Source organism: Sporisorium graminicola, chromosome SGRAM_8 (assembly GCF_005498985.1).
Source record: "Sporisorium graminicola strain CBS 10092 chromosome SGRAM_8, whole genome shotgun sequence".
Lineage (NCBI taxonomy): Eukaryota > Fungi > Basidiomycota > Ustilaginomycetes > Ustilaginales > Ustilaginaceae > Sporisorium > Sporisorium graminicola.
The window spans coordinates 1,347,770-1,368,650 of NC_043738.1; the positions used below are offsets into that span (position 1 = coordinate 1,347,770).

Below are 20,881 nucleotides of genomic sequence, written 5' to 3' on the forward strand. Positions count from 1 at the left end.
TATATCCACTTGTTTCTACTCCCACTATCCCACGAACGAACCGATCTGAGTCAGAACATCTCACTTCCATTACCACTTTGCATATCTACACAGGAGAAGGCCTGGTCTCGGGATCCGTCGTCTTGGTCACCCTAAACACATCGCCCACCCTGATCACACCCTGCTTCTCCCTCGGTACGCTGAGCATACCAAAGCACGGCTTGCCCTTCTGCGCGGCGACTTTGTCCACCTGTCTGTACTCCTGCAGGACGCGGTAGGGCAGAAAGTTGTCGCGCACGCCAGTCTCGGGGTCGATGTTGGGCACCATGCAGCGCGCGCATTTGGCGAGCATGTAGATGCCTGCCCTGCCCTTGCCCTCGGCCTCGGCGCCGAGCGGCGGGGGGTTGTTGTTGTCGTCGGAGGCGGAGAAAATTTCGGCGGCGGTCCAGCCGTCTTCTTCCCAGGCGGAGAGCGCGGTGTGGGCACCGGGGGCGTTGTCGACGATGATGTTGGGGCGGAAGCGGGTGATGGGGAGCGACGAGAGTTCTTCGGGAGTCCAGTATTCGCGGTTGACCGAGGGTGGCACTTTGTACGCTTTCCCGCCGTCCGCGTGGGAGTGGGAAGGGTACACCGAGGCGGTAAGGGTCTTTTGGACGTCGCGTAGGCTTTCGGCGGATGCGACGAGGCAGGGGAAGAAGTCTTGGTACCGCAGCACCGCGTCGTCCCATTCGACCGAGCCGTCCGGCTTGGTCGGTCCGCTCTCTCGAGGCGAAGGGCCTTTGCGCACCAGGCGGACCTGTTTGCCAAAGTAGGCAGACAGCTTCTCGTCGGCTTGCTTGGATACAGCGTATCCGTCGACATAAGCGCCCCAGATGAAGATGCCGTCCACCACCTCATAGCCGGCCACCTCATCCTTGGATGGCTGCAGCGACACCTGCACGGTCGACGCAGCCACACCCGTCTCGGACTGCGGGATCTGGATGGTCAACTTGTTGATGTCCTGCTCGATCTTGGGGTGGATGAGCACCATCTTGGGCAGCTCGCGTGCCGTGTAGAACTTCTTGGTAGTTGCATCGATGATGAGCCAGGTACGGTCGTACTGCAGACCTTGGTGGTCGAATGGCGCTTCCTGGACAGAAGTGCCGCGGCATGATTTGATGGGGTGGATGAGGAGCTGTTTGACGACAAGGTCCTTGGTGAGCGAGTCGGCGTGTGCATTGGCGGCGGATGCATTGGACGAGATGAGTGCATTTTGCAGCATGTCGCTCGTCGAGGTGAGGAACGCCTTGCCGGCTCGTGAGATTGCGTCCATTTTGTTGAGGTAATGAGGGTGAACAGGCGGTAGGCGGATGATGGTGGTTAAGCAAAGGCGTACGAGTCATGCAGTGCTGCGGATCAAGCAGGGTCCAGAAACAATGACCGTGCACGCCACTCCGCGGCTTTGAGAAGCTTGGAATTTCCAGGAACGTTTCCCGCGTTGATCCTGCTCGACGCTCATCATCTCTACATTTGCCATTCAGAGCTCGAGTCGCTCCGACATGGCCGAGCTCGCAAGTCTTCGACGAGAATGGTAGCCACGGCCAACACGGCACCACCTTCCATCAAGGAGCAACAAGCCGGCAAACTCCGCATCTTCGTCACTGTCGGCACCACGCGCTTCGACTCGCTCCTCCGTGCCGTTCTCTCGCAGGACTTTTTCGACGCGGTTGCTCGACTCGCTCCCCGGTCTTCAACGGAAGACGCGGCTCAAGTGCAAGTCGTCGTGCAGTATGGAAACTCTTCCATTGCGGACATCCTGACCAATTCGGCGCTGGCATCGGTGGATGAGGGAAGTGAAATCGTGCCCGAACCAGGGATGCGCATTGTCAACGGTCGACGAGTCTACCAGAGTGGCGCCAACATCCAAGGCCTCGATCCCGGACGAACAGGCACCATCTCCGGTCTGCGTCTGCGCACCGTCTCCCAAGATGCACGAAGCGCTGCGGATGCCAGACACGCAGGGAAAAGCATCTTCGACCGCATCCTCGACGAGGCCAAAGCCATGCAAGGCTTGGGAACCGGTACCATGGCTAGCTCGACACTCCAGGGGGCAACGCTGCAAGCCGAAACATCGCATGGCATCCAGCTGGAGCTTTTCCAGTTTGCGCCTGATCTGCAATCGTACATTCGATCGGCCGACATTGTCATCAGTCACGCTGGATCCGGCACGATCCTGGACACGCTGAGGATGCGCCCTCACCCGCCGAGCTTGGTGGTGGTGCCCAACACGTCGTTGATGGACAACCACCAGGTTGAGCTGGCTCAAGCTCTAGGAAAGGACAGGTTTCTCCTCGTGGCGTCCGAAGATTCGTTGGCAAACGACGTGTGCCGAGCAGGAAGCACGGTCTTCGAACCTTTTCCCGATTTCGATCCGTCCCGATTCGCAGCCATTGTAGATGAGGCGATGCAGTTCTAGCGGTGACGGTGCGAGACGCGGGAAGCTGGCTCAGGGACAGGGGCTCGATGCAGTCTTGTTTACCCAGACGCGTCAGAAGCACAAATGGAAAAACAGTGTTGGAAACGTCAAATTGCGCCTGTTTGGAGTGTTCGCAGGGAATAGGAGTCTTCTGCAGCATTACACTGCCCTTGTTGAGCCAGACTCTACGTCCCTTCAGCCCCTCCTTGCCTCATCCAGCATCGCTCTCATGGCAGCAGGACCTATCGGCATTTCACACCCCTATCTCTCTCTCTCTCTCTCTCTCTCTCTCTCTCTCGCCCTCACCAGAAATCTTGCAAGAAGAGGGGCTACTTTGTTTGAATCTTTATTTTCAGCCCCGAAGTCAGCTGCACGCCGGCGTAGCAATGTCATACAGCTGTCAATAGGTTTCAGTGTCGGTCTCTTCTGACACAGCCCTCGAGCTCACATTGTCGTTCTGCTAATGCAAATAAACAGCTTTGACGCAAACTATGCGAATCAACGGCTACAGTGTGTCGAAAGGAGAGCAAAATGGGATGCCTGTAGGGCTCCCTTCTCCTCAAAGGAAAAAAGTGACACAACTCTCTCGTTGAGCACAAAGCCGAACGGGCTTCCGGTTTCCGTGTCCTCGTTAGAGGTTACATGCAGCTGCACGTCCTCTACATTCCCTTTCCCCCCTCCCTCTCTGCTTAGAACCGCCTGCAGCTCGTTACCACTTCCGGTCTAACTTCTATCCTCTTGTCCTCCATCTTTCCGTTCCCTACCACACCATCCGATGGGCCTCCTCGACTTCGAGACGCATGGCTCATCCTCTCCTTACCTTCTTCTTAATCTTTAATTGTGGCGGCGCTGGGGTTTCAGCCCAGCCTTGCGCCCAGCTCGGGTTGGCTCCAGTTCCCTTCGGCAGACGTCAAGGCACACTGTATCGCAGTCGGTCTCCTCCGCGGTACAGAAGGCTGGCCAAGGCCTTGTCAAGTTTCTGATTGTAAGTACAGTACCCGTGTCAGACGTAGACTGCAGACTCGACAGAAGCTTTTCGTAGTCTTGCCAAGTTAGGCTTAGAACGAACCAACGTCGCGGTCAGCTGTCAGCAGAGACCGATTCCGGCCGTCGTTGCGGTCCACTTGCTTGGCAGATCTCACTTTCCGTTTTCTGTTCAGCATTCCCGAGACACTATTAGGCGACATCAACGATTAGAGCTGACACCATCTCCACCATCAACCCTTCATACTTTGACCGACATCTAACGACCTCTGACGATACGCTGATGATCCTCGCTCACTTTTCGACCTTTCACTCACACCTGTGATGCGATGCTCACCCCTCAGATCAGCAGCACGAGGCTGAGCAGTCACCGACACCACCATCCTAGGCCCGGGCTGTGCCCGGTCCCACACTAGTCGAGCTGGACTCGAGCAGCACGCATGGCAACACTACCACAGCAGGCTCCAGGGCCGGGCCCAACCGCCCAGGCCCTGCCTTCCTATCTGTCGTACTCTGCCGCTGCCACCAACACGATCGTATACACTTCGACCATCACACAAGTGGTGTACGACCCACAGGGCGGGTTTGCACCCTTCCAGACAATCAGCGTTGTGCGTGGCACGACGACCTCGGTGGATTACTCGGTGGTCAATGTGCCGCTGTTGTATACGGGTCCCTTTCCGGCGCCGGATTTGGGCACGTTGTATACCACGCCAGGCCAGGTTTTAACATCGCAGCAGACGAGTGCGTCGCCTACGGGGAGCGTGGGAGCAAGTAGTTCGTCTGGCGTGTCGACGAGTGCTCCGTCTGCAACGTCGACAGAGTCGGCATCTGCTACACCTACGGGGTCTATACCTGCTTCGACAGATTCTGCGAGCACGCCAGCAAACACGCAGGAAAGCTCACTGACCGCTCAATCAGCACCCTCGACAGCACCTTCAGATAGTACTGCATCAAATCCTACCGCCACGCAAAACACTTCACCGTCTTCCAGTCCACCATCATCATCCGTTTCATCCATTCTTACATCTCCAACAACAACTGGCCCTTCCAGCTCCCCATCTCCAACTAGCAGCACATCCCCGACCAGCATAAATTCCGATTCCACCAGCAGTACCAGCCCCACTTCCACCACGACAAGCGGCACGCCCTCCAGCAATCCTTCGGCAACAGCAGCTGGCCTACCCGGCCCCAACAACAACGGTCTATCTGGCGGTCAGATTGCAGGTATTGTTCTCGGCGCCTTTTTCGCCCTCCTTCTGCTTCTGTTGCTGTTACTATGCTGCTTGCGCCGCCGGCGACAGAGCAGACGAGAGCAGCGAACGGTGCTTGCAGCCGCCACTGGAGGAGGCGGAGCCGGATCGGGTGGGCGGCCACAAGCGGCTGGAGGTGCGCGAGGAAACTATTCTGCCCTCGGAGCGGGCGCTGCCGGTGCTGCTGCTGCCGGTGGAGCTGCAGCTGCAGGCGCAGGCCGACGAGGCAGCTTGGGCAGCGACGACTCCGAGCAAGACCACCTCACCGGCGGTGGATCCAGTCCCGGATTCTTTGTCGTCGGGGGCCGTAGACTCGGACCGGACCGCCGTGCCAGCATCGCCTCGCACCGATCCACGCGGTCCAACCGCAATTACCAAAGCTACTCGGCTGCCAACACGCCACCCTCGACCTCCATCAGTCACAGCGGCGCCAAAACAGCCGGGCTCGCCGGGCTCGCCGCCGCAGCCGCCGGATTCGTAGGCGCTGCCCTGGGTCGAAAGAAGAAGAACAATGCCCGTGGCCGCGTCGAGATCGAAGAGGAGCCCGGGTTCAGCGACGACGATATGGGCGGAGACGGTAGTATGGCGGAGCGAAGGGGGTTGATGCCGTTCCACGAGCTGGCGGGGGGAGGCGACGAGTCGGGGGCAGAGATGACCGAGGCTGCGCAGGGTGTGTTGACGAGCCCTGCTGCGGCGATTGCTGGTGGTGCGGCAGGATACGCTGCCGCTTCTGGCCAACGAGGTCAGCAGGCTGGAAGTGGTAGTCCGCAGAGAGGGCAGTTCATGCCAGGCTATGGAGCTGCAGCAGCAGCAGCAGGCGCGGGGAGCATGTCGCGTGCCACATCCAGCGCACTCTCCGGCTCAGGATCCAGCAGTCACGCTACCAACGCCACGGGCAGCTCACCAGCTTCGAACCGACTCGGTGGACCGACCATCATGAGCAGCAGCAACAGCACTGGCGGTCTCACAACCAGCGGAAGCGGTACGAGCTTGCCACCGCCCCCCCGGGCTCCCCGTGGATCACCACAGAGCTCTTCCGCTGCCACTACTACAGCCGCCGGCCCTGCTGCGCCTCCCACTACAACGTACGGCAATATGGAGCCGTCTTCGTCAGCTGCATCGTACGCGCCCCCCGCAAACCCACGCTTCTCCGCCGGCTCCACGGACAGTGCCACCTCGGGACTCGGTGGTGGCGGCTTCAGCCACTCTGAGCTGATGGGGCTGGGAGGAGGAGCTGCTCTGGGCGGACTGGCTGCGTTGGCGGCTGGACACAGGGAGAGCGATAGCAGCACGTACTCTCGACGCCGTCCGCCGATGGTCGGTGGAGCAGAGGTGCGTGGCTCGCACACGTCCGAGCTGTCCGCCGAGGAGCTGAGCCACTTGCGCTCGACCGATCCGGAACGCTACAGTCGCTTCATATCGACGGGCAGCAACCTTCTGGGGCCGAACTACCAGCCTTCGCCCGAGCTCGACACCAGCGCTTCTGCCGACCCGGCTCTCGAAGCAGGCACACTGGGCGCAGCAATGTCCGCATACCCGCGTTCGTCTCGGCTAGCCACGATCCGCAGCGTCAGCGAATTCGGCGAGAAGAGCACCGATGCCGACGCTCCCACCACGCAGAGCAGCGGGCATCGGACGAGCTCGACGCAGCCGCTCTCTTCGGTGGGAGCGGCGTCTGGATCGCTCGGCGCTTCATCGGCGAGATCGAGGGTGATTTCGCCACTGCCCGTGTACGAGGTGCAGCAGCTCCAGGCGGGCGAGACTCTGCCGCACTACAGTATGCATGACCAGCCGAGGCGTTCGAGCGATGCCGTGTCGGATGCAGCAGGCCGCTTTGTCACGCCTCCGGACTCGCCGCGGAACACGCTCGGTGGCGGGGACCGGCCGAGCGAGGAAACACAATCGTACGCCGACGATGGCGAGGGCAAAGTTGACGATGCGGGAGAGACAAACGATGCAGGCAGACATGGTGGCACTGAGCTGGCCGAAGCCGGCGTGGCAAGCGCAGGGATCTTGGGCGGTGTGGCGGCAGGGTGGCGCCGCTTGACGATGGGACAGTACGCGTGGGTGCCCGGAGCTTCTCCATCCCGGAACCAGCGCGCAGCCTCTTCATCGCACCGAGACTCTTCCGTCGACTTGGACGATCTCGAAGGCCGCATCAGCCACGACCATCCGCAGCGCAACGTCTCCGAAGACTCGAGCCGGTTGATCCACCAACGCCGCGCTTCTCGCATCGAGTCGAGCGAGGCAGGTCTAGCTCCGGAAGTGAGAAGTCAGCATGCCAGCGTGTACGGTGCATCGATCGGCGGACATCAGACGAGTGGCAGCCTGCCCCACGCATCGTCCAAGGAAGCCTCGGGCAGCAGTGGCGAGCAAGCCAGAGCAGCAGTAGGCACGGCGGCACAGCGTTCGCACCCGAGCCTGTCGAGCCAGAGCTCGAGTGCGCGTTCTCGCGGCGGCGGATACGCTGCCAGCCACTCGAACTCGTCAGGCCGCCGCACCACGAGCGACAATTCCGGTCTCGACAGCCTCAGTGCCGTGGCGCAACTGAGCTCGCAGAGCGTCAGCAGCGGGTCGTCGCGGTCGGGTTACCGGTCGAGCAACCGCGGAGGCGGCGGGCGCAGATCCGGCGGCGCCCTCAGCGAAGTCAGCTTGGCCAGTGGTGCATCCACGGGTGCAGCGAGCTACAGCCCCAGTGGCGGCGGTCTCAGCCGCGGTAACACGGCGAGCACGCGCGAAGGAACCGCACCCACGGGCAACGCGACCTACCACGCGTCTGGCTACAGTGGCGAAGCGTCGAGTCTCATGGCAGCAACGGCGTCGGAAGCCGAGGGTGCAAGCAGTCGAGCGACGGGAGGAAGCAGCGTGCTCGATAAACGCAAACGACCGCGCAGCTCGAGTGGCGATGGTCTGAGTCGGCTGGACAGTCTGCGTGAGGTGCGCGAGGCGCCGTCGGATCCGTTCGACGAAGCTTCTGCTGCTGTTCCACCCCTCCCTGCTCCCACCGGCGGCCACTATCCCAGCAATTCCCTCGGTGCAGCCGTAGCCCGCTCCGCCGCTCGAGACTCTCAGCAACAGCACGCTCCTGCATCCACCAACGAGTATCTTCAGTCGCAAGCCCTACCCCAACGAAGCCGCATCCGATCCCTACAGCCCAGCACGCCCGCTCCCGCAGCAACGGCACTCGCGCCGTCGCTGTCGACGCCTTCGCTCGGCTCGACCAGCAGGACAAACCTTGACACCACTGAAACTTCGCACTTGACGGCGGGGATTCCGGCCTCAGCGAGCTGGCGCCCCTCGCCCCGTGTTGCGAGCGCGTCGCAGCGTGCCGCGGAGGCTCAGGCGCTTTGATGCGTGCTCAGCAACAGCAGGAGGGAGGAGGAAGAGGAGGACAGGCGGGATCGGGAGCTGGGGGACCGACACCTCCCCGATCGTTGCAGCCTGCCGGGGAGGGGGAAGGTGGCAATAGAGGTGCGTCGTTCAGCTGGGCACAGCGCGGGGACGATATCGAGTCCGCACAGCAAGAGGGCGCTCCTGGAGCCGCGGCCGATGAGGCAGACACGTCCAGTCGCTCGTTTGACTGGCCTAAGCTGTTCCGCTTCTAGCCCTGGTCTCTCTATGCAAGGACGGTTTCCAGATCCCCTTTCACTGTTCGACGACGCACTGTACTGTACTGTATAGTGTTATCAAAATCTTTGTAGCCAACGCAAAGCAACCAAGTTTTCCCTTTCCTCAAGAACATTTCATGGACTCGCCCTTGACCCTTCCCCTATCCACTTGGAACGAACTGTAATGAAGTCCTTTTTCAGCATCCTCTCGCAATCTCATTCTGATTTGCTGCGTAACCAGAGCGGAAGCTTGTGTCTGTGGTCTAGGTCTATGTCAACAGGTGGTAGACAAGCTTTGGGGAATAATCCTCCGATTGCGGGGATACGAAATGGGACCCAGACACCGGTCGCTTGCAAATCCCGGAAAGACCACACGGCTTGGCATGAGCAAAGGCGAGCAGAGCATTACGTCGTCTTGCTGCCAGCGCCAGGCGTGGCGGGGTTGAACAGTTTCTCGTTGCGTTCCCTGTGGGTTTTCACGCGGGACCGCACCGTCACCACACACATCTTGACGCACACCATAGCCTCGGTCAGCATCGACTGGTCCGCGTAAGCTCAGGCGCGAACATTCTGCGTCTCGCGTACGATGGGTTCGATGGTGAGAAAGTGGTGCTGATAGATGCGACATTGATTGCCCCGCTTTTTCTTTTCCTGCGTAGCCTCGCTTGAAAGCGGGATGGAATGACGGTAGCGAGCCGGGAGATTCGCTTGATAAGCCGTTCATCCATCTTGCCCATACGTCTCAGGCTATCCTGGGCTGCGGCGGCATGGTGTGGATTGATCTCTCACTAGTGGCTTCTCATGGTACAGATGTCGCTACTCGAGACTGAAGCTCGCTTCCGCCGCAAGGCCTTTGCAGCAGTCTACTATGCTTGGACGAAAGCTGTTGAGCCATCATAGGGCTTCTTGATCTCTGGCCTCTCGACCCTGTTGGCCCCAACAGCATCGCAACATTGTGCTGCGGAGGGTTGCCTTGCTCGCTGGCGCAGTCCCTTTGGTCGCAAGGCGTCGCAAGGCAGCAAGCAAAGGTTGAATAATGCGCCTCGGGCAGGAGCAACGTGACATGAACGTTTTAGGCTGCATTTTCTAACTAAGCGGCTGCCCCAAGACGCAAAGCACCTTGCAGCTGACCTGCATATCTACAGCATGCTGCGCAGACAAGTATGTTGCACACACGATTCGAAGTCGCTGCAGCCTCAGTTTTGAGGGTGTTGCCGCCGCGTCCGTCCCTACAAGGTCTCCTCGAGGTCGCTGTGCGGCCGATTGTGATCAGGCGCTGCAGACAGGTAGCTAACGCGCTTTCAAGGGCCGAGGGTGACAAGTAGGTACTCAAGGCGAGGCGAGGCGAGTGTACAGCGTGTGTAAGCGACCCGAGACGCGGAGGAGGCGCGTGAGAAAGGCCAAGGCGTCAAACCGCTACAGACCTCTTGTAGTAAGTAGCGTGTGGTGTAGCGCTGCGCCAGTTGTGATGCTAGATCAAAGGGCGATAAGCGTACGAGGGCATCCGACGGTCGGACAAGGCGTGCGAGCGCGCCAAAACAGCATGAAGAAGCCGAGTGGACGATTCACAGGCGCACCGACTGCTGCAGTTAGTAGTCTCCGCTGACGATGGTGGTTGGTGTCTGCCAACGCAATCGCGCTAACGTTAACCACTTTGCGGTGATGCCGGAAAGCGGTCCATCGGCACTTTGCCAGCATAACTGGATGCAAAATTAAAAAGTTGAAAAAGAAAAAGAAAAAGAAAAGAAAAAGGAAAAGGAAAAGCAGAAAAAGGGTACATTTCAGGGCAGAGGGTGTTGGAACAGGGCAGGCAGGGTCTGCTCAGTGCCGTCATCGCTGCAGCCCCGCTTTGTCCAAAACAAAACGAGGGTGCAGTTGAAGTATGAGACAGCGCACCAATAACGCTTAGCTTTCACTAGCCTCTATCTAGCCTCCGGCTGACCGGCTGGCTGGCTGGCTGGCTGCACTACACGATACCTTTCACCCGCACACGAGCACGCCAGCACACGAGCAGCCACCATCAAACTTGCTCCTGCAACGTCTGCATCGTCTGCATCGTCTGCATCGTCAGACTTGACGCTACGCAACTCGCCTAGTCACGATCAAGGAACATTTGGCTCGCCTAATCAACATGATGCTGCGCTCGCTAGTGTTCGCACACCTACACTCACTTTCGCAGAGTGTAGTTGATTCTACCGCGCCCGCCCCGCCCGGTCACCACAGAGTGGCAGACTGCGGTGGATTGGTTCGTGCCCTCTTCTGCTTCTGCAGATGAACGAGCGAGTGGCCCCTGCTCTCTCCTTCCGATGAAATGAGGAATAGTTCGTATGTGTGCGTCGTGCTGTTGTGCTCCTGCACGTAGCCTGTCTCGCCTCGCAAAGTCTTTACGATTGGGACGAGCGCTTGCTTCAAGCTTGTCCGTCTGTCAATCAAGCATATATACTAGTGTCTTCGCAGCATGATCCCATACTATTTGTCCCCATCAACCTTGCTCGTACAAACCTCGACCCTTGCTCAGCAACAATTCTTCTCAAAAACTACTCTCCACCATCTACACTCTAGAAGCTCTTCATACACCATGATCGCCTCCGCCGTCCGTCTCTCCGCCACTCTCGGCCGCCAGCCCGTCCTCGCCGCTGCCTCCACCGCAACCACGGCTGGTCTCAAGACCTCGGCTGCTTCTGCGGTCAAGGCCTCGACTACCTTGCGTAACCTCGACGGCCGTCTGTGGTCCAAGAACAGGTAAGTTGCGCTCTTCTGCTTGCCCAAGACCCCATACAAGCACAGATGCTGACCTTTGTGACCTTTCGCGTTCTTCCGCTCTTCTCAGACTCCAAGTCATCCTTGACGCCTCTGCACCCGCCCCTGCGGCTAGGGAGCCTAACTGGTCCAACGTCGCTGCCCGCATCAAGGATGCCAAGGACCTCGCTGGCTGCTAAAAAGAGTCTTCTTGGTCGATCAGTCTTTCTCTCTCATGCATGTTCCTCCCCCGCGCCGTAACCAGCGTTGCAGCGTAGCAGTCGTTTATCGCATTCGCAGCCGCAGCCGAACCTCGTGAGGCTGTCTTTCATTTGTATTTGTACCGCTTTATGCTCCTTTTTTGCTTTCGTGATAATAACAACATCTATAACCACGAACACTGCGACTGTGTATCATAAACCAAGGTGATGATAGTAGTGTCGTGTAGGCGCTGCCATCGACTGCTGTTGGCAGGTCAACCAACGTTGCAAAGCGTGCATCGCATGCAGCGCTCGGTGGGGCGTCCGACGATCAAGGGTCCACCGGTTTCCATGGGCTGAGCTGAAGCTTGGCTTCTGGTGGTGGCGTCAGAAGTATCATGGCTGAGTAGGTGGGCTTGACGCCGCCTTCCCGACTCAAGGGTGTCAGCTGTCACCTAATGGAGGACACGCCCAGTGTTGGAAGCTCCATCCGGCCGACAAACAACTTTTGCTCGCTTGTGCTTCCATCCCAAGCTTCCGCCGTCTTCTCAGATAGAGGGTCTAACATGCTCAGATTTTTTTCCTGTGACTGCGCAGAAGATCAAAAACAGCGATTTGAATTCGAGCTCGACCTTAGTTTCCAATTCAAAAGCCAAAAAAGGGGATGTGACTCTGAAACGGACCAGATTACGAATATAGCAGGCCAAGAGATCGAGGCCAAAAAAGAACAAACAGCAGAGCAGCGCAAAGAGGAGAGGAGAGAGAGAGAGAGAGAGAGGGTTGGGCACCGCCGCCGAAAGCCAAGAGTCGCAGGCGGCTCAGTGAATTGTGGAAAGAGAAGCGGCAGAAAGTTGAGTGCGGGAAGCGTGCGTCTGTGTGTGTGTCTCTCTCGGATACAGCCTTCGCTGCGCTGCGTGGCGTCGTCTGGTCGGTCCACATCGTCTGGCTGTGTCAATTGTTTGTCGAAACCTCAGCTCGGTCTTTCGCTTCAGCTTATCTCCACCAACACACCAACACAGCATTCACCTCGGCTTTTTTGCAACACTTTTGATCAACACTTTGCATACCAGCTTTGCAGTAGACTCACCACCACCACCACATCTGCCCACGACCAGGCAAACCCTCTTGCAGTAAGTTTTCATTTCAGCATCTGCCGACCGAGGAGCATTCCACAGCGCAGGGTGCGATACCTTCGGCATCAACTAGGGGCCCAGCAAGCATCATTGGAGGTGATTGGCACGCATTGCGCTGAGCATCCTCACCTCTAAGATGCAGCTCGTTAAAGTTGCGGAAGCCGTGTCCAAGCGAAGGGTTCGACCATCTACATCAGAGGATGCTGGCTCGCCTCTTGCACAGGGCCCCTCAGCTTGCGGAAGGATACCATGCCGCTCGTCGGATCACACAGGGCATACAGCAAAGCGGAGTCGGCCCTCATTCAGAAGCGGTCATACGGGGGCATGCTTCGCGTTAGCATCTTTTTACATTGTGGCTGCCTTGCAACTTCCTTTGGCCTCTCTTCCGCATGTCGAAACATCACAACGAACAATGCTGACCGCCGACTCCTTTCTTATATCTTTGCATCTTCCTTTCCGCTGCTGCTTCTCCATTGCATCATCCGCACGACGCTCTTGCCTCTTGACACCCCGATCCGCCTTCGCTCGACGGTATCCTTCTGCCCACGCTAGAAAATGGCTATGAAGAGAATCAACAAGGAGCTCGCCGACCTCGGCCGCGATCCTCCTTCGTCCTGCAGCGCCGGCCCCACCGGCGACAACATGTTCCAGTGGCAAGCGACAATTATGGGCCCAGGTGACTCGCCTTACGCTGGCGGTGTCTTCTTCCTCTCGATCACCTTCCCGACCGACTACCCGTTCAAGCCGCCCAAGGTCTCGTTCTCCACCAAGATCTACCACCCGAACATCAACAGCAACGGCAGCATCTGTCTCGATATCCTCAGGGACCAGTGGAGTCCAGCGCTCACCATCTCCAAGGTGCTGCTCTCCATCTGCTCCATGCTCACCGACCCAAATCCCGATGACCCGCTCGTGCCCGAGATTGCCAACTTGTACAAGACCGATCGTCAGCGCTACGAGAGCACGGCTCGTGAATGGACCAGGAAGTGAGTATCCGTTTGGATAACGACAAGTTTCGTTCGTACGTTTCCTCTTACTGACGACCTGTTGGACCTTTGATCCTTGTTTCGCATCACCCCACAGATACGCTATGTAAAGCTGCCCACAGCCAGTTCAAAGCAAATCTCCGCATCCCCCGTTTCGTTCGACTGCATTACGACTCTCCTCATACGACCGTGTGCGTTCGCAAGCATGCTCTTTCGCAATCCATTCATGCAACCATCAGAGCCGCCAAAGAGCCCTCGCCGGCTGGAACAGGGACTGTCGACCCCGTTGCGATTGTGAGATGTCGTTTCGCCACTTCCATCTCACGAGTAAGATGCGCTGAAAGGTGTGGGTGTGTATATTGTGTCATATTCAGTGTGACCTTTGAGGTCCTCTTTGTTTGCATTGGACTGCTTGCGGGCTTCCAACCTGAGCTTACTGCATTTATACGTCCTCTTGTTGCTGCCATGAGACCCTTCCTCCAAGCTGGTCTCGCGCTCGCTGCCGCCCGCTTCTTGGACCATCTAAATGCTGCCGTAATGGAGAAGCCACAACTGAAGACCATTGAGACCATCCACGAACATCACGGCAAGCCTCTCTCTACAAAGAGCGGATTTGCTCGGCTCCGAAATTCGAGTCGGTCGCGCGTGCGAATTCGAGGTTTTTGGCACTTGACACCCAAAGGACCCTTTTTCACGATTCGCTCTCCTCTCTCCATGCTTCTTCTCCATCCATCCATTGCTTTACCGTCTGTCCATCACCCACTAACCACTGTGCTGCTCCGCATGCTGTATCCTAGGCCGATACCCTGCGATACCTGCGCCTACATCAACTTCAGCGCCGCATCCGCTCAGTGCAACAACTCGCCTGCCAACCAATACCGGCTTTAGACCCAAACCTGCCGATGCTGCTGGGATGATCTGACAGCCTCATTCTAGCGCATTCCCTCAAATTGGCGAGGCAAGATGTCGGAGCAGGCTTCTGACAGCCCTGTCAACTCGACAACACCAACGACAGGCCGATCGCATCCACCATCAGATCAGCACATCGACAAATCATTATCCAATGGTACCAACATGACCAGCGCACCACGCAACGCTGGCGCAGATGATGATGAAGAAGAGGAGGGAATGCTCAGAGTAGATGAAGAGGGTCAAATCGAAGAAGATGAAGGCGCTGTTCACCAGGTGAGCCAGTCTCGTCCTACCACCGACGGGCGTTCCATTTCGCTTGCTGACCGTCTCACACCGCTGCTTCCGGATTCTTCTGCTCTCAAGACCAAGATCGGCAACGCGCCATCCAGCTCCACCAGCAACGGATATGTGTCACCGAGACATACTTCCTCGGATCGAGAACGGGAGCGAGATCGATACCTCGAGACTTCACCCGGGCCATCTTCGTCCTATGCACCCCAGCGCTCCAGGTTCGGCTACTCTGTCGAAGCTGGGGGCTCGTATAGCGCCACTTCGTCATATCCGTACCCAGCAAATCACCGCGAGCCTCTTCGATCGGAAGCATACGCCTCCGGCTCCAGAACCAGCTTCAGTGGGCCGGTACCTCGAGCAGAGAATCGACGAGGCTGGTATCCACCACCCGCTACTGCTACACCTCGCGGTTCCGACACATATCGCCCAGGAGCCAACCGCGAACGTGAACGCGAGCGAGATAGGGATCGTGACTGGGACTCGTTCCGTGACGGCGAGAGGGACAGAGACTGGGCGGCGTTGGAGCGAGAGCGTGAAAGGGACGGATACCGACATTCAGCCTATCCCGCGCCCGCCGCCAGCAAATATGGCTTTGACAACCGCGAGTTTGCTGGTCGTCGACCCGCATCACCCTCATCAGCCTTGGGCAGAGAGCGCGACTTTGATGGAGATCGGTCCAGAGAGCGCGATCGCCCCACCGAGCGGGATCCGCGCGTCCGAGCACCCAGCTCAGGCTGGGCGAGCGGCGGCATCCGGCAGTGGGGCAAGCCGTCCGACGCAGGTTGGGCTCGTCGACCCGCCTCGGACGATGCACGCTCCGACACATCCCAGCGTCAGTCCGGATCGCGCTCCAACAACACACCCCCGCCTACGGGTTCCAGCGAAGCAGGCGCGAAGCCGCTCGGATCGGATCGCGCGTCCGAAAAGAGCGAAGCGAGAAGCAGAGACTTGTCTCCTCAACCTAGTCGATCGCCGCCCCGCGAACTGCCCGCCGACAACGAGGTCAAGCCCGAGGCTGTTCCGTCCAGCGATGCTCAAGATGCGACGCCGGCTCCATTAGCCGGTGCGTTCGTTTCAGACGACAAGGAGGGTGACAAGGAGGGCGACAAGGAGGGCGACAAGGAGGGCGACAAAGAGGGGGACAAGGAGGGGGACGGAGTGCAAACAGCCGGCGATGACGTGCAGGTCGACAAGAAGCAGGATGGAGTGCAACCGGACGCAGAACCGCAGGTAGAACCTGCTGAATCCACGCCCACAATGGTCCCGACCGAAGCCGCTCCCGAGGCTGCTGCTTCTCTGGAAGACAAAGCAGCCCTCGTCGATGAGCCGGTTGAATCTGCCAGCGAGCTTCCCGTCGCCGATGCCGATGGGGACTCACGGGTGGATAACGACACCCACACCCATGGCGCAGCAACGGAGGTGGAAGCGGCCGCCGAGCCTGCTCCAGAACCCGAAGCAACGAAGGAAGCCAACGCTGACGGTGATGTCGACATGCCAGATGCAGAGCCTCAGCAGGATCAGGCAAAAGCAGAGACGGGCGAGCAGGAGCAAGCTGCCGCGTCGAGCGTCCCGACAGAAGAAGCTATGGAGCTAGAGCCGACCGAAGCGGTCAGCGCCAGCAGAATTGCTGACCCGGCTGAGCCAGTAAAGGATCACGGAGCTGCAGTTGTCACCGAGAGTCAGTCGGTGGATGGGGCAGCTGCTGTTGTCAACGAGAGTCAGCCTGCGGAGATCCTGCCCACGGAAAAGCAGTCAGAGGAGATCCAGCTACAGGAAAGTCATCTAAGGAAGGACAAAGTCGAAACCGAACCTGTCGACTTGGAGGAGGCTGTGCAGACGCCAGAGCAGGTACCTATTGCTCAGGAGCAGGCCGACGAGGCCTCAATTGCAGCGCCCGATGCGCCCAGCGAAGCACCCGAAGCTGTTCAAACGAATGCGCCCATCGAATCAGCAGCTGATGGCGACGAACCTGCTTCAGAAGAGGTGCAAGTTGCGGCAACGACCCCCAGCGCTCAGGCCGGGGAGGCAAATGTCAAGGTGGAAGAAGAGCAGGCTCCACAGATCAGCGACGTTTCCATGGCCGAGGTTTCCGCACAGTCAGAGCCGCTCGACAAGGGCGTAGAGCACGAGCACGAGCCCAAGACCGAGACGCAGGTGGAAGAGTCGGCTTCTGCTGTCACACAGGAAGCGGCCAATGGCGGAGCTGCTGCTGCCACGGTCCCAGCGACAGAGCCGCAGGCAACCGAGGCCAGTGCTGAAGCGTCGCTACCAACTTCTTCGCAGATCCAGGTCTCCGGCCAGTTCGTCACCGCCACCATCGACACCGAGAACAAGACTCAAGAGATCACCTTGCCTCACGTCGATTACGGAAATGACAAGGAAGCGCAGGATCTCGTACAGCAAGAAACGGCCAGGATCGAAGAAGTCAAGATGCCCGCGGCTGACCAAGCCGAACCGTCTTTGCGCATCGCCGAGATCGATGAAAATGCCATCAAGGAGATCGAACCGCCTCTTATGACACCCACCACCCAGGAACAGGTGGAACGAGCCATTGAAGCCGCCGTACGCAAGCACATTGCAACGGACCCGGGGCTCACGGACGACTGGAAGAGGATCCTACGCGAGAATCAATTGGTATCACAGCGGACAACGATGGACGTTCTCAAAGCCAAGATCCACGGCATCCCGCAGATCGTCAGCTCGGACCAGCCGCTTTGGCTCGGAGACGAAGACAAGCAGATCAAGCGAACGCAAGCGCACCTGTTCACTCAGCTGCTGGACCGCAAAAAGCGTCTCAACGAAAAAATCGAGGAGCTCAAAAAGCGCTACCGCAGCATCAACGACGAATGGAAGCTGCATTGCCAGCGTCTCGATCGCAGCGCCGAGCGTCGCGAGATGCTTCGCAGGCCGCCGGTCAACACGCCAGCAGGAACACCAGGCGGCTTTGGTGGAGAAGATGCATCGTCGGGCGGCGGCGGTGGCGGCGGCGGCGGTAGCCTGCTCGGTGCTTCGCTCACCACGGGACGAGCTAATCGTCGAAGCGCCCAGGCAGGAGGATTTGCCGGCTTTGGTGATGCAGTCAGGTCCGAAGCCGAGTTTCTCGAGATTCTTGCCAGCTTGGAGAATGCCGACATGCAGGACCCCAACATGCGGGCTGCACGCACCACCGCCACGGCGCCCGACATGTACATCGACCCGGACTCGGACAACCTCATGAAGCTACGTTACGACGACGTCAACGGCTTTGTCGCAGATCCAATTGCCTTCTACCTCGACGATTTTGACCCGGACGTCTGGTCCGAGGAAGAGAAGGCCATCTTTGCGCGTCGCTACGCTCTGTGGCCCAAGCAGTTTGGCAAGATCGCACAGGCTCTACCGCACAAAACGCCGTCGCAGTGCGTGCGCTACTACTATCTCAACAAGAAGATGCCTGGTAACGACTTCAAAGCTCTGGCAGCTGCTAGGAACAGGGAGAGGAAGCGCAAGGCGCGTGTCAAGCCCAAGAAAGCCAAGGGCAGTGCTCTCATGGCCGACTTGAAGTCTGCAAAGGGCGAGGAGGTGGATGACGTCGAGGATGGATCGGGAGTTCGCTCGCCCGTCGAGGCAGTGGATCCATCTGGAGCCACCGCGAACATGTCCATGTCCAGCAATGGTCGCCGAGGCGGTCGTAGCAGGATGGTTCCACCGACCGTGGATAGCGTTCACGGTGCTGGTGCAGACGATGGTTCCACCGGCCGCAAACGGCAAGCTGATTCAGGCGACCTGGAGGCGAAAGGTGCGGATGCGAAACCAGCGGACAAACGCAAATCGGGGCCCAAGTCGAAGCGCGCCAAATCGGACGGGACGAGCGCGGCCGACAAGTCGCGCAAGTCGCGGCCCAGTGCCAAGAAGGACAATGCGATCACCGACGAGTCAAAAGCCAGCGTGCCTCCTAGCCCCACTGGCCCTTTGCCAGGGGCCAAGGTGGAGGCGCACGAGCCGACGAACCTGGCAGGGGTCGCTGGCAGCCCGGCCGCAGCAAACTCTGCGGAGGTCAAGACGAGCATGGAGGACAGCGACTTGGCTGCAGCTGAGGCTTTGGGAGCGCTTGCAGGTCTCTTTGGCGGTCCAGCTCCAGCTGGTGCAAGTCTTTCCAGTGGCACTGCCGATGCTGCGGCATCTCAACAACTGCCAGGCGACGTGGACGCGGACGGCCGGAAAGTGGGAAAGAAGCGTCGCAGCAAGACGGCAGCACCCGGAGAGGAGGGCGGCGAAGTCGGTGGAGGCAAAGGTCGAGGAAAGCAGCCGACTTCGTCTTACTGGTCCGTCGCTGAACGGTACGAGTTCCTTCGTGCGTTGGCGGTGCATGGGCCCAGATGGGAAGTGGTGTCGTCTACGTTGGCACAAAAGTCGACGGCGCAGGCACGCAACTACTTTGCCCGAAACGAGGACGAGATCGAGTTCGCCGAGGCAGCCGCTCTGGCTCGCAGCCACGCTGATGCGCCTCTGGCAGAGCGCGAGGCGTTGGCACTGGCATTCGTCCGTCAGCGCTTTGCAAACAATTCTGCTCCTGGCACGCTGGCTATGCCTACGGCTGGCGGTGTTGCAGCCTCAGTATCGTCGGTGCCTGGCTTTGGCGGGGGTGCTGGCGCGACGACTCCCTCTCGAGCCACACATCTGCCACCGCCACCAGGCATCTCTTCCAGCCCAGCTGACGCGATGGACGCCAAGATGCGCGAAGAGTCGCCAGAGCCTCTGGTGCATCGTCGTGGTCTGCAAATCAACTCGCTGCTCAATGACACCAACGAAGCAGGCAGCAGCCGTGTTGCGCGGCGATCGTCTCTGCACGACTGGCAGGCAGAACGTGGAGAAGCGCCGCATGCAGGCATGGGACGAGACGCCTCTGTGCCGCCGTCGCTCTACGCCAGGCAGTCGCACGATCTGGATCGTAGACCAGTCACTGCAGACCGTGTTGAAGCGGTTCGCCCTCTCAGCTCGGACGGCCGAAGCATGCGAGAAGACCGCGAAGAGCGAGCACGAGCGTACGACCGTCTCGAGCCGCATAGGTCTGCCGTCGACGGGCGAGATGCGCGCGACGAAAGCGTCGAGTCGCGACCTTGGATGTACGAGTCGCCGTACGAGGCACATCGACGACCCTCGCCTTCGCCCGGCTATGCGGCCATGGCGCCGCCTTCGCACCCGGCCGAGCGTGGCATGCCACCATCACGCTATTCGATGCCGCCCAGTAGCGTTTCGAGCACCGGTCACCTTGCGAGGTCGGTGCCACCGATGCAGGCTCATCCATCTTCAAGCGAGGATGCCGAGGTCGAGCGCGAACGCGAACGCGAACGAGAGCGTGGACCTTCGGGTTACGGCTTGTACGGCGCATCGGGCCGACCGCGAGAGCACGAGTCGCACAGCATGCCTCCCGCCGTGCCCGGTGAGCTGCGTCGCTCCGGCAGCGGTGATCAGATCTCGCCGACGAGTGCACACTTTGGCGCGAGTCACGGATACACCAGCCGCTATGCAGCTCCGGGCGTAGGCAGCCTGTATCCCAGCACCACAGCGGCAGCGTCCAGCGCACTGGCTGCCAGGAACAGGCCCAACAACGGCCCGCTCACCGCGCCTCTGCCGTCGACGTCAGAACGAGCCACGTACGAACAACGCTGGCAGAGATACTCGCAGTCTCCTGGCCCTTCGATCTCGTCTTCGGCTTCCGCTGGTGCGAGCGCAGCTCACCCGACGTCGTCCAGTGTTGGCGGCTACTCTACCGGCAGTGCGTACCGGTCGTCGAACAGCCCGTACTCGAGCTTCCCTTCGCAGAGCCTGCCGCGACCCTCTTTGCCGTCGTTGGGGACGAGCGCAGCGAAAGTGGGTGCACCGCATCTGCCGTCATTGGGAGCTGCGGGGCGATCGCTGCCGCCGATCTTGGGCTCGTTCCCTGCGCCTGGTCGCAGTGGCGTTCCTGGAGCGAGGGCGACGGGAGCCAGTGCCGAGGAACCGGCAGCGAGGTACTGGCCGTACCCGCATCGGCCTCGTGGTCATGAGCCGCCGTCGTCGTCCCGGCGCAACCCTGAGTAGAGAGAGGCGTTGGCATTCTCTCTTTTCGTGTCTAGACACGTTTGTAGTAATGCAGTACGCTAGTAGGATGTATTTCAGTATCTCGATATGTACTATTACCACACCGTTCACCATTTTTGGACTGTAACAACAGCGGATAACATAAGTTAGTGCTTTGCGGAGCTTGTATGGGGTCTGGGACTGAAAGCAAAGCGTGCTGAGTGGTGAAGGTGCAGATGATGAAGCGTGTCGAAGCCTCCACACGGAGGACGCGAAGGAAGCAGGGTCCAGGCCGCACAGAG

General features: G+C 59.3%; 6 protein-coding genes across 6 annotated transcripts; 5 read left to right on the forward strand and 1 right to left on the reverse strand.

Annotated features, from left to right (window-relative positions):
• Positions 1-85: 85 nt before the first annotated feature.
• EX895_006216 (uncharacterized protein) lies at positions 86-1,291 on the reverse strand (the record flags this gene model as incomplete). Its single annotated transcript, XM_029886808.1, has 1 exon — positions 86-1,291. The coding sequence occupies one exon, from the start codon at positions 1,289-1,291 to the stop codon at positions 86-88; it is 1,206 nt and encodes a 401-aa protein (XP_029737121.1).
• A 255-nt stretch (positions 1,292-1,546) lies between these two features.
• On the forward strand, positions 1,547-2,434 carry EX895_006217 (uncharacterized protein; the record flags this gene model as incomplete). Its single annotated transcript, XM_029886809.1, has 1 exon — positions 1,547-2,434. One exon carries the CDS (start codon positions 1,547-1,549, stop codon positions 2,432-2,434), a length of 888 nt encoding a protein of 295 aa, XP_029737122.1.
• A 1,424-nt stretch (positions 2,435-3,858) lies between these two features.
• On the forward strand, positions 3,859-8,022 carry EX895_006218 (uncharacterized protein; the record flags this gene model as incomplete). The annotated part of the gene is made up of 1 exon (XM_029886810.1): positions 3,859-8,022. The coding sequence occupies one exon, from the start codon at positions 3,859-3,861 to the stop codon at positions 8,020-8,022; it is 4,164 nt and encodes a 1,387-aa protein (XP_029737123.1).
• A 2,835-nt stretch (positions 8,023-10,857) lies between these two features.
• EX895_006219 (uncharacterized protein) lies at positions 10,858-11,218 on the forward strand (the record flags this gene model as incomplete). Its single annotated transcript, XM_029886811.1, has 2 exons — positions 10,858-11,021; positions 11,110-11,218. 2 exons carry the CDS (start codon positions 10,858-10,860, stop codon positions 11,216-11,218), a joined length of 273 nt encoding a protein of 90 aa, XP_029737124.1.
• A 1,688-nt stretch (positions 11,219-12,906) lies between these two features.
• Positions 12,907-13,447, forward strand: EX895_006220 (uncharacterized protein; the record flags this gene model as incomplete). Its single annotated transcript, XM_029886812.1, has 2 exons — positions 12,907-13,337; positions 13,435-13,447. The coding sequence occupies 2 exons, from the start codon at positions 12,907-12,909 to the stop codon at positions 13,445-13,447; spliced, it is 444 nt and encodes a 147-aa protein (XP_029737125.1).
• An 853-nt stretch (positions 13,448-14,300) lies between these two features.
• On the forward strand, positions 14,301-20,600 carry EX895_006221 (uncharacterized protein; the record flags this gene model as incomplete). The annotated part of the gene is made up of 2 exons (XM_029886813.1): positions 14,301-14,522; positions 14,613-20,600. 2 exons carry the CDS (start codon positions 14,301-14,303, stop codon positions 20,598-20,600), a joined length of 6,210 nt encoding a protein of 2,069 aa, XP_029737126.1.
• Positions 20,601-20,881: the final 281 nt, after the last annotated feature.